This window comes from Phasianus colchicus, chromosome 9, assembly GCF_987193195.1.
Source record: "Phasianus colchicus chromosome 9, bPhaCol1.hap1.1, whole genome shotgun sequence".
Taxonomy (NCBI): Eukaryota; Metazoa; Chordata; class Aves; order Galliformes; family Phasianidae; genus Phasianus; species Phasianus colchicus.
The window spans coordinates 16,103,166-16,116,108 of record NC_143444.1 but is presented as its reverse complement, the minus strand read 5'-3'; the positions used below and the strand labels follow the sequence as shown (position 1 = coordinate 16,116,108).

Sequence of the window (12,943 nt, the reverse complement as noted above, 5' to 3'; positions counted from 1 at the left end):
AGTTCCTCCACCCTTTAGAGATGTTTTCTCTCCAAATCAGGGGCAGAGCACTCCCCATGAGAAGTGACTTATTTTCTGCACAAAAATTTTGCTCTCTCCCTTAGTGCTAAGAAAAGGAGCTGTGCTCTCAGACCTCTGTTATTATCCTGAACACAGAAATTACTTGTCAGGGTTCTTTCACGGCCAGCTGGCTTGAAGCACGGGTCTGTGGACAGCAGGATCTAATATTTTCCAGTGTGTTAAGTATGGATATATTGACTTAGTTGTATATTTTTATTTATTATGAGTTAGTGAGTCAAAATCCTTAAAACCACTATTTAAAATTCCACTTTATGAAAATACAATAAAGAATTGGAATCTCTACTTTTGCAGAGCTAAGTCATCTACTGCTCCAATGAGAAAATAGAGGGTGAAACACCAGGAGGGAGCAGGAGACATGTGAGGCCATTACCATCACAGTGGATTGAAGGAAGACATGCAAATTGATGAAAAATATGGCATATTTGACTTTTTAGGCCTTTTCTTATTTGGCAAGGAACTCAGCATATTCATGCTGCACAGTAGTATTTCATCATAGAAGCAAAGCTAGTCAGAGAAGTTTTAATGTTTTGATGAACAAAGCTCTCCACTTAGGTATGAATGTGTCTTTGATGCAGTACAGCCAGAGTGGAACAATGAATATATTCAGTAAGCTAGCTGGAAGAAACAAATAGTTTTATATGTAGATATCTGGTGGTGTTACATGTACATTACAAACACTGTTCTGGAGCAGGTTTTAGAATACTTAAATATCCATCAAAATGATGTGAAATGTTCACAGTTTAGAATTACAATGAAATTTACATCCATGCTGTCATGAGTTTCGGTTTTATGTAAAGACATGGGAGCAGAAACAGAATAGGAACTATGTGCTGATGGTGAGTGAGATAGTAATCCACTTTTTTCCCCTTGTTGGTCTTGAATGGATGTTCTCACCCAGCATTGCAGGCATGGTGCCACCAAGAGTTTATTTTGCAGATGAAAAATGACGCCACTGCCTGAGCATTTGTAAGAGACAGCTCCTGTGCCCAGAGCCCTGTCCTGCTGGGTCAGATTCTGTGTGTATGGTGGAGGCAGGGAGGGGGACTGGTGGGTTGCAGGTGGTGGCTGTCAGCTGCTGCAGCACTGTGCTGGGGGGTGCTGCAGAGGCCTCAAAAGGAATGGAGGGCTAAATCTCTGTGGGTTTGAAAATGTTTGTCCAGTAATGAAATCATTTTTCTCTATCTTTGTTTTTAATCTTCCAGTAAATCTTTTCCATTATTTAATCGGTGTGTTCCACAACATGCTGAATGCTATTCCAAATATGCTTCTGTCTTAATAAGTATGGTTAATGAAATGGATGTTTTTCACCGAATTCTGAGTGGAATATTGGCAGGAAGAGATACTGTGATAGGACTGAGTGTTCTTGCACTAGGTAAGGTTGCAAATAAAAAAATGAGGTTGTAAACAGAAAGTGAATAGTAATATTCAATTAAAATGTGAAGTTCAAAATGCTTTTGTTAGTTTCATATTTTTTAATTTAATAATATTGATCTTCAGATTTTTCTGGACAGATTTATTCCTAAAAAAGAATTGGGGGTTTTGTTATGATTAATGTAATAGACTAAAATACAGCGCTAGGAAATATCTGAGGGTGATATGTCTTTTCAGGGAACTGAGAAGCTGTTGATAAAAAGAATAATGCCATTAACATTAATGTTTTGATTTTTAACTTTCATATCCCTCTTTAGAAGTAAAAGCCTGAAATTCTAATAGAATGTTAAACTTACCTGTAAAGTAAGTAATAGTTAAGTTAAATGGGTGGTAACACTCATAATAATCTTGCTTTGTGTATTTTTCAGCTTTCTCTTTTATAGTGGTTTTGACCTTCAGATTCATTCGGATGCTTCTGGTCCATACTCTGATTGCACTGGTTGTGTTTGGGTTGTTATGTAAGTATACCTTTTATGTAAGGTATACCTTATGTAAGTTTACCTTTTAGCATTCACTAAATGGGGCCATCTCACTGATGGAGAGGCAGCTGAACAAACAGCTGCCCCTTTCTTTGAGGCCATCCTTTGTAACTACAGCCATTTCCAAGCAGAGTCCTGCCTACCTTGGGGTGCCAGCATCTGGCTATGCTGTTCTAGCTGCTGAGTGTTGGGATGATTATCAGTTTTAATTCTTTATAGATGGCTGGAAATGACATTTCTTTTGGCTGATGAGTGCAGCTATGGAAATACTGCTGTTTCACAAGAAAGTGTAGTGAAGTTTTAAATTGCCTGCTTCGGAAAGGGAGAACTGTGGGAGTGTGTCCAGTTAAAGCCTGCCATTCTGTAACATCTTCTTATTTCCTCAACAAAATTACATGGCTGAGTTTTAGAATAGCTGCAAGTAAACCAAATCGTCTGCTGGGCTTGTACTTCAGTCGTACAGACCATGATGTGAATTTTCTCTGTGATCACTGACATTGTACCTTTCCTACATGATAGCTCCTGGGCAGAGCTGGGGGTGGGCAGAGGGGCTGTGGGGAGGCACTGCCTGTCTTCATGCTGCTTGTTTGCTGCAGTTGTCTCGGGTGTCCTCTGGTGGCTCTACTACGACTACAGGAATGATCCCAGCATTGAACTGGAAACAGAAAAGGAGAATGTAAAATTTCTATTTGGGTATGCCATCTTCTCTACAACAGTTACAGTAAGTAGCATTTTACAGCAAGCAGTGATTGGGTTGTGGCTTGAAAACTTAAACTGTGATGGTTTTGCGACAATAAGAATAATCCCTTATTTCTTTCAGATTTGAAAAGCAGAATCAATGACTACTTATAGTTTTTTATGTAGTTTTGTATCTTCATTATGAAGCTCCTTGGTCAGTTCTGGGCTCTGCCACACTTCAGCTCTATATAAACAGTATTGTCATCAGTTTTGTAGAAATACAGTTGTGTTCCATCCCTGTTGCCCTGTGTCTCAGCTAGCTGGAGAATTGTGGATGAGCAGAGAGGCACTGGCTCCTTGTGAGCACCACCTGTACTTTCAGCCCACTCTGACAGTTGAAGAGAGGAGGGGCTTTGTTACACAATGGAAGGGGCAGGTGGAGCACAGGCAGCAGTGCCTCTGCCTCACGCTACAGGGTGAAATTCTGCTTTTCTCTCATTACCCTTGTTTTCCAACAGAAAACCTGACTCTGTCTCGCATCTTTTGAAGAGTTTCTCGTTGTGATACAGTGTAAAAGGAGTCATTGCTCAGTCTGAGTGTACAATCTGTAGTTTGTCAAACGTTTGTCAAAAAGATGGCATCTCTGCTTTTTTAAAGCAGAATAGGATCCATAGACTGAGATTCACTGGATGTGAACAGTCTGATGCTTTGTGGGTGAAAATAAAAATGTTATAGATCAGATTTTTTCATATTCTCTATAAGTTATCAACAATGACCTTTTAACCATTGTTAATAAAAGAGTAGGAAGGGTTTCATTTTGGTTGTAGGACTTGAGGAACATCCGCTGCTGCAGGCTGCTCTTTGCAGAGCAGGCAAGAAAACTGGTGGTGAACCAACCAGCTGCCACTGGTTGCATTTGTAATTTTATAAATTCCAGCCTTTTTTTTTTTTTTTTTTTTAAATGCTGTTCACAGCTGTCAAATACAAAAAAAAAAATGTGAGGTTGTGAGTTTTTTGCATCTTTGTGTTGATGGTTGGTTGGTTTTTGCTTTGGGAAGAAAGATTATTTAAATAAGGTTTCATTTTACATCTGCTTTGCCTCCGTGTATGCCCAGCCAATTTGGTTTGGCTACTCCTACCACTGTGAACAGCAGTAAGCTGACTGGAGTGGAAGGAAGTTTACATGTTCATGACATACAGGATATATGAAAGCAGTGTGCTGTGCCTAAACATACCTCTGTGTTCATTGCTGTAAGGAAAAATAGATTGTTTCCATTGCATGAGTTACAGATTTCTGAGTTCCATTTTATTTTAAGGAAACAGTAGTAATGCTTTTATAGAATTAATTTGGTGAAATCAAAGAGTTTAATTCACAGGCTCCTTGAGAATATAGGCAGTGTCTTAGGAAGCATTTCCAGCATGCAGTGTTTGTGAAAAATGCTTTGCTGTCATGTCTTTGTGAAAGCTATATCTCCTGGACCTGCACTTGACAACTTCTCATACTTTTTTTGAGGAAAATAAACCAAACCAACTAATAATTATTTCTTTTCTCTAACAGGTTGTTCTGCTTTCCCTTATACTTGTGCTAAGAAAAAGGCTTCAGTTCATTGTGCAGCTCTTTCAGATTGTTGGTAAAATAATTGGCAGAATCCCTTTCCTTCTGTTCCAACCGCTTTGGACCTTTCTGATTCTGATCATCTTCTGGGTATTTTGGGTTGCTGTGCTGCTTAGCTTAGGAACTGCAGGTAAGTGCATGCTTTGCTTCTTTCTTATGAATGCTGTTTCCTAAGTTCAGTTCTTAAGTATGGGACCACCCTCTGGTCTTATGTGGGCTACCTTGTTATACAACTGTTACCCTTCCCTTCCCTCTTTCTCTTGCTGAAGTCATTGCTAAAGTTCTGTGAGTCACAGCACTACAGAAGAGAGAATTTTTGCTCCTAGATTTGGGCTTTAGTTGTTTTCTTTCTTACTTATTTAGCTTATGATCAAATCATGATGGATATGTGTATACGTTTGATGTATTTAAATGAAGAAAGCCACGTTCTCATTTTGTAACTACACTGAATGTTTTGTCCTCCCTCCTGTTCATCTCTGACTATAAACAATGTTCAGTTGTCATGGAGGCAGTGCTCTGTGAGCAGTACTTTATTGACAACTGCTGTAATTATTTAGACTGGTACAATATTATCTGAATTGATCTAGACACTCTTGAGATTGTAGGAGGTGCTCTATAGAGAAAGTCAATTCTTTATGAAGGATCTGTGAGAAGAGCAGATTATGAGCATAATATAACAAAAAAACTGCTATCAGATCTGTCACTGATTGGACAATGAGTAATTTGGTTGCTGTCCCTTGGCCAAGCATCACTGTGAGGGAGGGGAAGGTTGTCCTTTTGAACGTCATCTGAAGGAAGAAAGCTAGGCTGGTTGTGTGCAACTCTGGGGATGATTCTTCATGCAGATGTCAACTTTTGTCCATAGGAAGCATTGTGATTTGGGTATTAGTTTTGTTTTGTTCTGTTTTGTTTTCATTTTGAATTTCTGTAGCTACTGCTAAGAGTCAGTTGTCCTCTGGATTAGAATTTGTGCAGAACTGGTGCAGGAAGAGACAGCTGTTTGTCATAGAAACTTTACTTATTCAAGAGTTTGTTTTCTTCTGAATCTTTGTGGCACTTCGTGCGTGGAAAAGCAAATGCAGCCAAACTATTCTGATGCTTAAGTCTGATTATTTTGTCTTGTGATTCTACCACTCCTTGAGCCTGTGGTCCTGGCCAGAAAAGCCTCCAGCTTTTCTGCAGTTGAAGCCCTTTTGCAAAACTGGCAGTATTCCTGTCACTGTGGGGCAGAGACCTCACTCCTGCCCCATGGCACTTTCCCTCACACCCACTTCACTTATAGCCAGAGACATCATCTCTTTGCACTGTGCATCAGTCACCTGCTGCTTAGGCTAGAGCAGAATTCATTTTCCTCCAATTTTCACTGGTGAGCTATGCAGGTAAAACAGAATGAATTCTAACAAGTGGATTTGCTAAATATATATTAACAAGTACTACTAGAGAAAGTACTACATGCTAGACTTTAAGCTGAGCTGACACCTTTCCCATAATCTAAACAAGCACATATAAGGATGTGAAGCTTGCCTTTGTTGAACATAAATTTAGACTATACCAACTGAATCTGTCATACTGAAATGTGGCAATCATGAAAAGAATAGAAATGTTTTAGCTTGAGATGATAAGTGCTGAATGGGGAAGCAAGTCAGATACTTCCTTAGATGTTTTTACAGATTTGCAGGAAAACAGTGAGTTGCAGATTCCATGTGTATTCGCAGGGAAATAAATCCCAGTGAAAATTAGCTTTTGGAGGCTTTTTATGATTTTTCCATGTTGTGCCATTTTCCCTTATTGAGCGTATACTTTGTGCTAGACAGTTCCACTCAACTCTTTTTTTCTGCTGGCTTGGGAAGTAGGATTCAAAGTTTGGGAATGGCTGTAACATGCAGAGTGTAACAGACTTCTCCTGGCTCAGAGGTGTTTTACTTTTTCTTCTTTCCCAATCACAGCAGGGATGCTGATATTTCCAGAGAGTGATACACATAAGGCAGCATCATAATGTTGCTGCACTGTAGAGCGGCGATGAAATTTCTAGCATGCTCTGAGTTTTCGGAGAATTGATTTCTTGCAGGTTCAGCATAAAACAGAAGGTCATTTCCAGGCACTTAATTATCAGAATATTTCTCTCATGGGGAGTCTTGTAAAACATATGTTTTGACTGAGATCTTCCCCCAGGAGGTTCTTAGTGGAGGTGTCAATTCTTTAAGAGTTTTCTGTTAGCAGTTAGGGTGTTAATATTTAGAAGGCAATGTGCGTTTGATAAATAACCCATACCAGTTCAAAGTTACAGCCTAAGCATGAATGTGGGTAGAAAAATGCAACTTCACATGTTCAACTGATACTTCTGATTAAAGCTTGATGCCATTCGTTTTATCATTTGTTTGTAATTGAGCTTTTTATTTTGCTTTCTATGTGAAATGATGGCTGTTGTTACCCAACAGGTGTAAACTGAGCTCTTGGCAAAGTCGGAGGGCTGAGATCTCTGTATAAGTGGCATGTAAATGCCCTGCAGCAGCCCTGGTGCCCGCTAGGTGCCGATAAAGTCGTGTGAGAAAGGTTTGTTCTCAATCTCTTCTGTTGTTTACAGCAACTCTGATTACAGAGCAACTCTTGAAAGGAGCTTGAAGACAACAAAGGCAATTTTAGGCTTTTAATGATCTGGGGGGATGATGAAAGATTGTTTTATCTATCCCACAGACTGAGGGATTTTGAAGAAGGTAGGTGACAGAAATATGACAGTTGTTCTGTCCCACACTCTATCCAATAAACCACAGCTTAGATTTTGTTTGTAGCTCAAGATGAGGATAAGTGAACGTATACAGTGCTGTCTGGTTAATAACATGGTGATGGCTGAGCAGCTTTGTATTTTATACTGGTTTTCTCTGATTACTCTGGAGGTGAAGGCCATTTCCTTTTTTTTTTTTTTTTGGGGGGGGGTTGTTTTTTTTTTGTTGTTGTTGTTTTTTGAGTTTGAGTTCTTTTGAGTGGGCTTTTTACATCAGCTGAGAATACTTCTCTGAAGTTTTCCCAAGAGCTGCTCTCTTGGAGCAGTTGTTTTCTGTTGACAGATAGCTACTTAGCAGGCATTCACTTTGTAAAATATAGCTGTTTTTGTCTTGTTTCTGACACTTTGACTTCTCATTAATGTGTTTTCTGAGGCTATGTTTGAAATGCAGATATATTAAGAAAACTGAGAAGCTGAAATGTTTATGAAGACATTTACTCTAATAGTCTTCAGTCTAATGAGATGGGCAAATGAATTTGGCTTGCTGCTGTGCTGCACCTGTTCTTAACATTTTCCTTGAACCTTTGTTAGTTATGTAATATTTAAAGCATCTCTGCATCGTACAGCTCTGGAGCACCTGATCTTTGCTTCAGCTGTGATGCATCTGATCTTTATGCCACCACACAGGCCCTTATTTACATCTTCTCCAACAGTTACTGTAACTGTGAGCAGAGACAGCCTTCTTGGGAACTGTAATAGACGTTTCTTAGAAAGGTACTTATGCACATGACTAACTTGAAACACATGGATAAGCCTATTAAAATCAGTGGGACTACTTAGGCATTTTAAGGTAGGCACCTGCTTAAGTACCTCAGTAATTCAGAATCTGTAAGAGCAGCTGAGAGCAAGTGAATTCCAGACCTGGAAATCTAGGAGAAATGCCAGACTCTATGAGACTGGAGACAGTGCAAACAGTGGCACCAGTTAGAACCATTAGCAGGGTAGGAATGGAATTCATCTGTGCTTTAGAAAAGCTGATAGATCTTAGGGTTATTAAGTCTTATTGTTTGTGAGTTTGTGGTGTATTTCACTGCAGATCTGACTGTCTGGCACAGCAATACATGTCTTTCAGCTTCCTGGTGTGCAGGAGCTGTAGAGTCCACAAAGCATAAATACTGTGTGCGTAATGTAGGATGAGAAAACAGCATAAGGTTTTCCTGTTGTGAAGGTGCATGCTGTAGGCAATGGAGCGATAGAACTGTTGTATCAAGCTTTCAGTAGCTAAACCAACAATCAAGACTTATTTCCTGCAGGATCCTTGACTTTCCAATTACAGTTGACTAGCTTAGCTATAAATAACACTACACGGGAAAAGACTAAATAAAAGAACACAATAAACTCTGTTGGAGGACATATGAAGATGCAGTGTATGCTGCCAGAATCTCTCCTCGCTTAGCAGTGGGAAGTTCATGTTGTATTTTCATGTTAACAGGAACTGATAAACAAGCTCTCAGTATTTTCTGGGCAGTGGTTCTTTATTTCTGATAAGGAAACTGCTAAACTGGACTTCTCAGGAATTTTCATCCCTGGAAGCAGCCTGCTGCTCCAAGCATCAGCAAAAACTTGCAGTGGCTGTTGCCAAGTAAAGCATCTAACACAAGTCTTAAAGGACCGGAGTGCAGCTGGTGGTGCTGTGCATGCGCTGACATTGCTGTGCTGACTGACATAGTGGCACAGCACTGGGCTGCTGAGTCGGGGAGAAACTGTTCTGAATGCTGCTGCAAACACTTACAGCTGTTTGCGTTGTTAACAGCACTGCTTTGAAGTATTTGCAGCAGATCAGCACTTGTACTGATCAGAGGTTTCACATTTGGTGATTCGTCTGGAGGGTCCTCAGTTTTTTTTACGTTCTTTACTGACAGCATCACCACTAAGAGTGCATAGTACACCAGAAAGATTGGTTTTTTGCACACTTTGCTATGATTATTTTCCTCTTATTGGAGGGAAGATATTCTGTTGACAAATGAAAACTGTCTTCCGTGGCTTTGTTCGGAAAGTTTAGCTTGCACTAACAGTTAGATCACAGTGAAGTGATGAAATAGATGCTTTTGTCAACAGGGTATCTTTTAAAGCTTATCCACGCTACTAGGAGTTACATATGACAAATAACATGGTATTTTACAATATGTTACAATAGCATTGTAATTCTGTTGCCAGCACTGTTATGTACTGGGTCACATTAGGCCCATCAGAAGGGGTATCAGTCAGACAGATGTTTACACTGATAAATTTTGTGAGGTTACAAAACTAGTTCACCTCAGCTGAACAGCAGTGATAATGTTGAATTCACAGGTGGATGTGCCTGATTTCTGTGCAGAGCAGTACAGTGCTGTACCTGCTCTCGTGTGTCAGGCTGATCAGAAAGGGCAAAACCATTGCTTATTTTAGAAAGCTGTTAAAAAACAAAAGGAAGTAGTTTACAGTACAGATTATTGTTAATCCTCATGACAAAGCTAGAGGTGCAAAACCTGAAATGTGCCTCGTAAGTGAAAGAAATACCCAGGTGGATTGCATGGTGGAAAACATGGTTAATTCTGTCACCAAATGGCATAATGTCTCTGCACAGAAATGGAAGGTGGGAGACCTTATTGTGCAGTGCTGACCTAGCATTTGCCCAAGTTCCTAAGGAAGGACTATAGGCTGTGGTTAATGAGCATGCTGAGGGCAGGCTCTGGCTGTGTGTGCTGCAGGAAAACAGCAGTCTAGAATCCCTGGATGAAGAAATGGAGATGAAAGCTCCCTTGAATTCAGAACAAGAAATGATATAACACATAGCCTATTTTAATGTAGTGAGGTAGATGAATCTATCCTCAAAAATTCATCTAAAAAGGAAAAACAACTTTTGGATCCAAACTTAAAAACGAGGTGGCAAGGGATGGGGAGGAATGGCTGGAAGTGTGTGATAGGAGATCTTAGATAACAGAATTAGCTTCTTCACAGCAAGTATCTTGCATTTCAGAGTCTTGAAATACATTTGAATATAATAGAAGCAGTGCTATTTCTGTGAATGACCAACTTTACATCACTGTGAAGGGTTTACTATGCAAGTTAAAACTGGTAACTTTTCAGAAAATAAAAAATGTCTGTTTGCACTTCAGCAAAGGTTGCCTTGATGACCAAGTCTGGTACCTACAAGCTCCTCCTGGAGGCCCACTCTAGCATGTTGATGGATGCAAGTCTTGATTTCCAGAGTGCTGAGAATAAGATTGGCTTAGCTCTGGGAAGAGTGCTTAGTTTCTAGGCTATAAATCCATTCATAGATAAATTCTTTTTATTCTTTTTTTTGTCCTTCAATAGCAAATATTTCTTCTCAGAGAATCTAGGATAGATGGGTTTATTTTGCTATTGTTGTAGAAGCTAAATCAAGTTTTTTTTTTAAGCTGACCATATAATAACAATTATATAATCAGGTAGCATTTTTTTGATCCTTTTGAAGCACTTGAAGATAATTTTGCAAAGCAACTATGGGGTGGATTCATATTTTTGTAATTTACAGGCAAATGGACTTAGATTCTGAAGGCTTGCATAGCTTGTCTCAACCTGATGGTGAAAACCAAACCCTTACTGTTTCTTCTTCTAGATATTATTGAGTATGCACTCTTTTAATGTACAAAAATACAAAGGTGGAATTAAGATTACCACTTTGTAGATAGTTTGATGTCTGTGGTATTCTTGAAGATGGTGCACTTCAATACTGGTGTTAGAATGCTGTTCCAGCAGTAAAAGACAATTCTGTGTCTCCCTTTCTTTATTTAGTACAGTTAGAATAGAAAACTGCTCACCTCCAGAGCCCATTTTGTTCTGTGATCTTGAAGGGTAATGAATTAAAGGCCTGGTAAACTTAAAAACAAACAAATAAACCCAAAAATGGGGTGGTGGGCCTAGTGACCTTTCACTAGGAATGAATGTTCCAATGCCATTATCCCCTGACTGGACTTCAAAGTGAAGTGGCATAAATTGGATTGCATAGGGAAAGGTCTGATCACTCAGTTGTCTGAAATACACCTACATTTTGTGAAAAGCCATCTTTTCAGTGTGGAATGAATTCTGTGTTATTAATAGAGGTAGAAACAATTTTATTTAGCTTGAATAAATGCATTTGTCAGTGTTCCTCAATACAGTAGTAACATTGGACAATGTTAAATTGTAAAATTTTATTTTTCAAAATTCTATTTCAATTAAAATTTTGGCTCTCTGGTTTTGTCAGAGAGAATAGAAATAAGAAGCACTTATAATTTCATTGAAGAAAACTTAAGAAAAAGGGTGAAGTTCATTTTTTGTTTGTATCTGGTGATTTAAATTAATATGATGGCATAATCTCAATCCCAGGTACTGCACAGACTACTTCAGAAGGACAAGTGGAATATAGAGCTTTTTCTGGAGTTTGCTACATGGCATGGTATCATTTCGTTGGCCTTATTTGGACTAGTGAATTCATTCTTGCCTGTCAGCAAATGACAATTGCTGGAGCAGTGGTTACTTGTTACTTCAACAGGTAAGTACTGCATTGCCCCCTTGGAGTTTTGGGAATTCACCAGCATTTGCTTACAGCCTCTTTCCAGGCAAGGAAAGGCTCAAGTAGGTTGCAGTTTATACCAGTATCTTGGCTATAAATAGTGTAATATAAAATAGTATTGATTGTTGCAGGATTTTGAGTACGATTTTATAGTGTGTATGCTATTAATATGACTCACCTCTACCTCTAAAGTTATTGGGACAAACTAAGCCTTGATACAAGCCATGAGAAAACTGCTGTCTGAGGAAACTGCCATTCACAGGACACGAGGCTGCATTTGACATCTTTTTAGGTGACTGCATCATCTGCAAATGGAGAAGCAATATATAGCTCTGCAGCCATCCACTGTGTTCTTAGACTGTTTGACTTGTTTCTTAGTGTTTGTCCCTGTTCTGGGTTTTCATTTGTTCTTACTGCATAAATGCCTGGTCTCCTATGCTTTTTTAATTCAGTGCAGATAACTGTAAATGCTTTTACAGCACTGCTAGGAATTTAGAGATGTGTAAACAAACTTCTTTAAATTTTATACTGCCCTGGAAGATAAAGGAAGTGGTAATAAGGGGAAATCCCCACTTACTGGGATTTATACCTGTATATGATATTCTAAAATGAAATTAGCATAGTTTCATGCACTGGCACAGTGCTATCCAGAGCTACCCTGCCACTATGGGGGGAGACTTAAATCTAACAATCCTCTTCTGGGCCTTTTTCACAATAGAGTATCCAGAAAACATTTTTCTTTGTGATTAATTTATGAGCTTTCTTATCCTTATTGCTCTGTTCCTCTACTCCTGGCAATGAGATTTTCTGTGAAAAGCTCTGGCGTTACAAGGGTTTTCTTTGTTTTGTGTTAGAGGAAAATTGTGATAATCTCAGTTTGTTGGAAAACTGCTCAAGAAAGACAACCTGAGGGTGGAGGAAGAGAACCTAGGGAGCCTGGAGCTCCAGCTGCTGCCACCTGGCTGGCAGGGAGGCTGGGAAGGAAGCTTTTGGCACTTCCAGAACCCAGGTGGCATGTTTCTGTTGGTGCTCTTAAGATTGTATTCCTGGTCATTTCAGTTTCTGAGAAAAACCTCTTGCTGAAAGGTTTACTAGTGATCTCTTCTCCTCCACCCAGCAGAGACAGCAGTGCAGGTTCTTGCTTGCAGGAGTGCTCCAGCCACACCAGCCAAGCTGGAAGATGTGGTAACAGCCAGTGGCCCTGTTTTGAGTGATATTGTATCATCCCATTCAGTGATGCATGGGAAAGCAGTGTTTAATTCGTGGATCAGGAGTGCTTCTGTGCAAGGATTCTCAGCACAGCCAACAGCCAGGCTACTGAACTGGGGCTAGTAAGAGTGCAGGCCAACTTAAAATGTTCT

At 39.5% G+C, this 12,943-nt stretch overlaps 1 protein-coding gene across 3 annotated transcripts in view; it reads left to right on the top strand.

The window, feature by feature from the left end:
* Positions 1 to 12,943, top strand: part of SLC44A3 (solute carrier family 44 member 3) — an 89,386-nt gene that overhangs the window by 56,406 nt on the left and 20,037 nt on the right. For all 3 annotated transcript variants that reach the window (XM_090146316.1, XM_031614761.2, XM_090146315.1), the window contains 5 exons: positions 1,284 to 1,453; positions 1,881 to 1,970; positions 2,588 to 2,712; positions 4,228 to 4,414; positions 11,396 to 11,561. In XM_090146316.1, the coding sequence (XP_090002442.1) occupies positions 1,284 to 1,453; positions 1,881 to 1,970; positions 2,588 to 2,712; positions 4,228 to 4,414; positions 11,396 to 11,561 (738 nt within the window). The remainder of the gene's footprint in view (positions 1 to 1,283; positions 1,454 to 1,880; positions 1,971 to 2,587; positions 2,713 to 4,227; positions 4,415 to 11,395; positions 11,562 to 12,943) is intronic.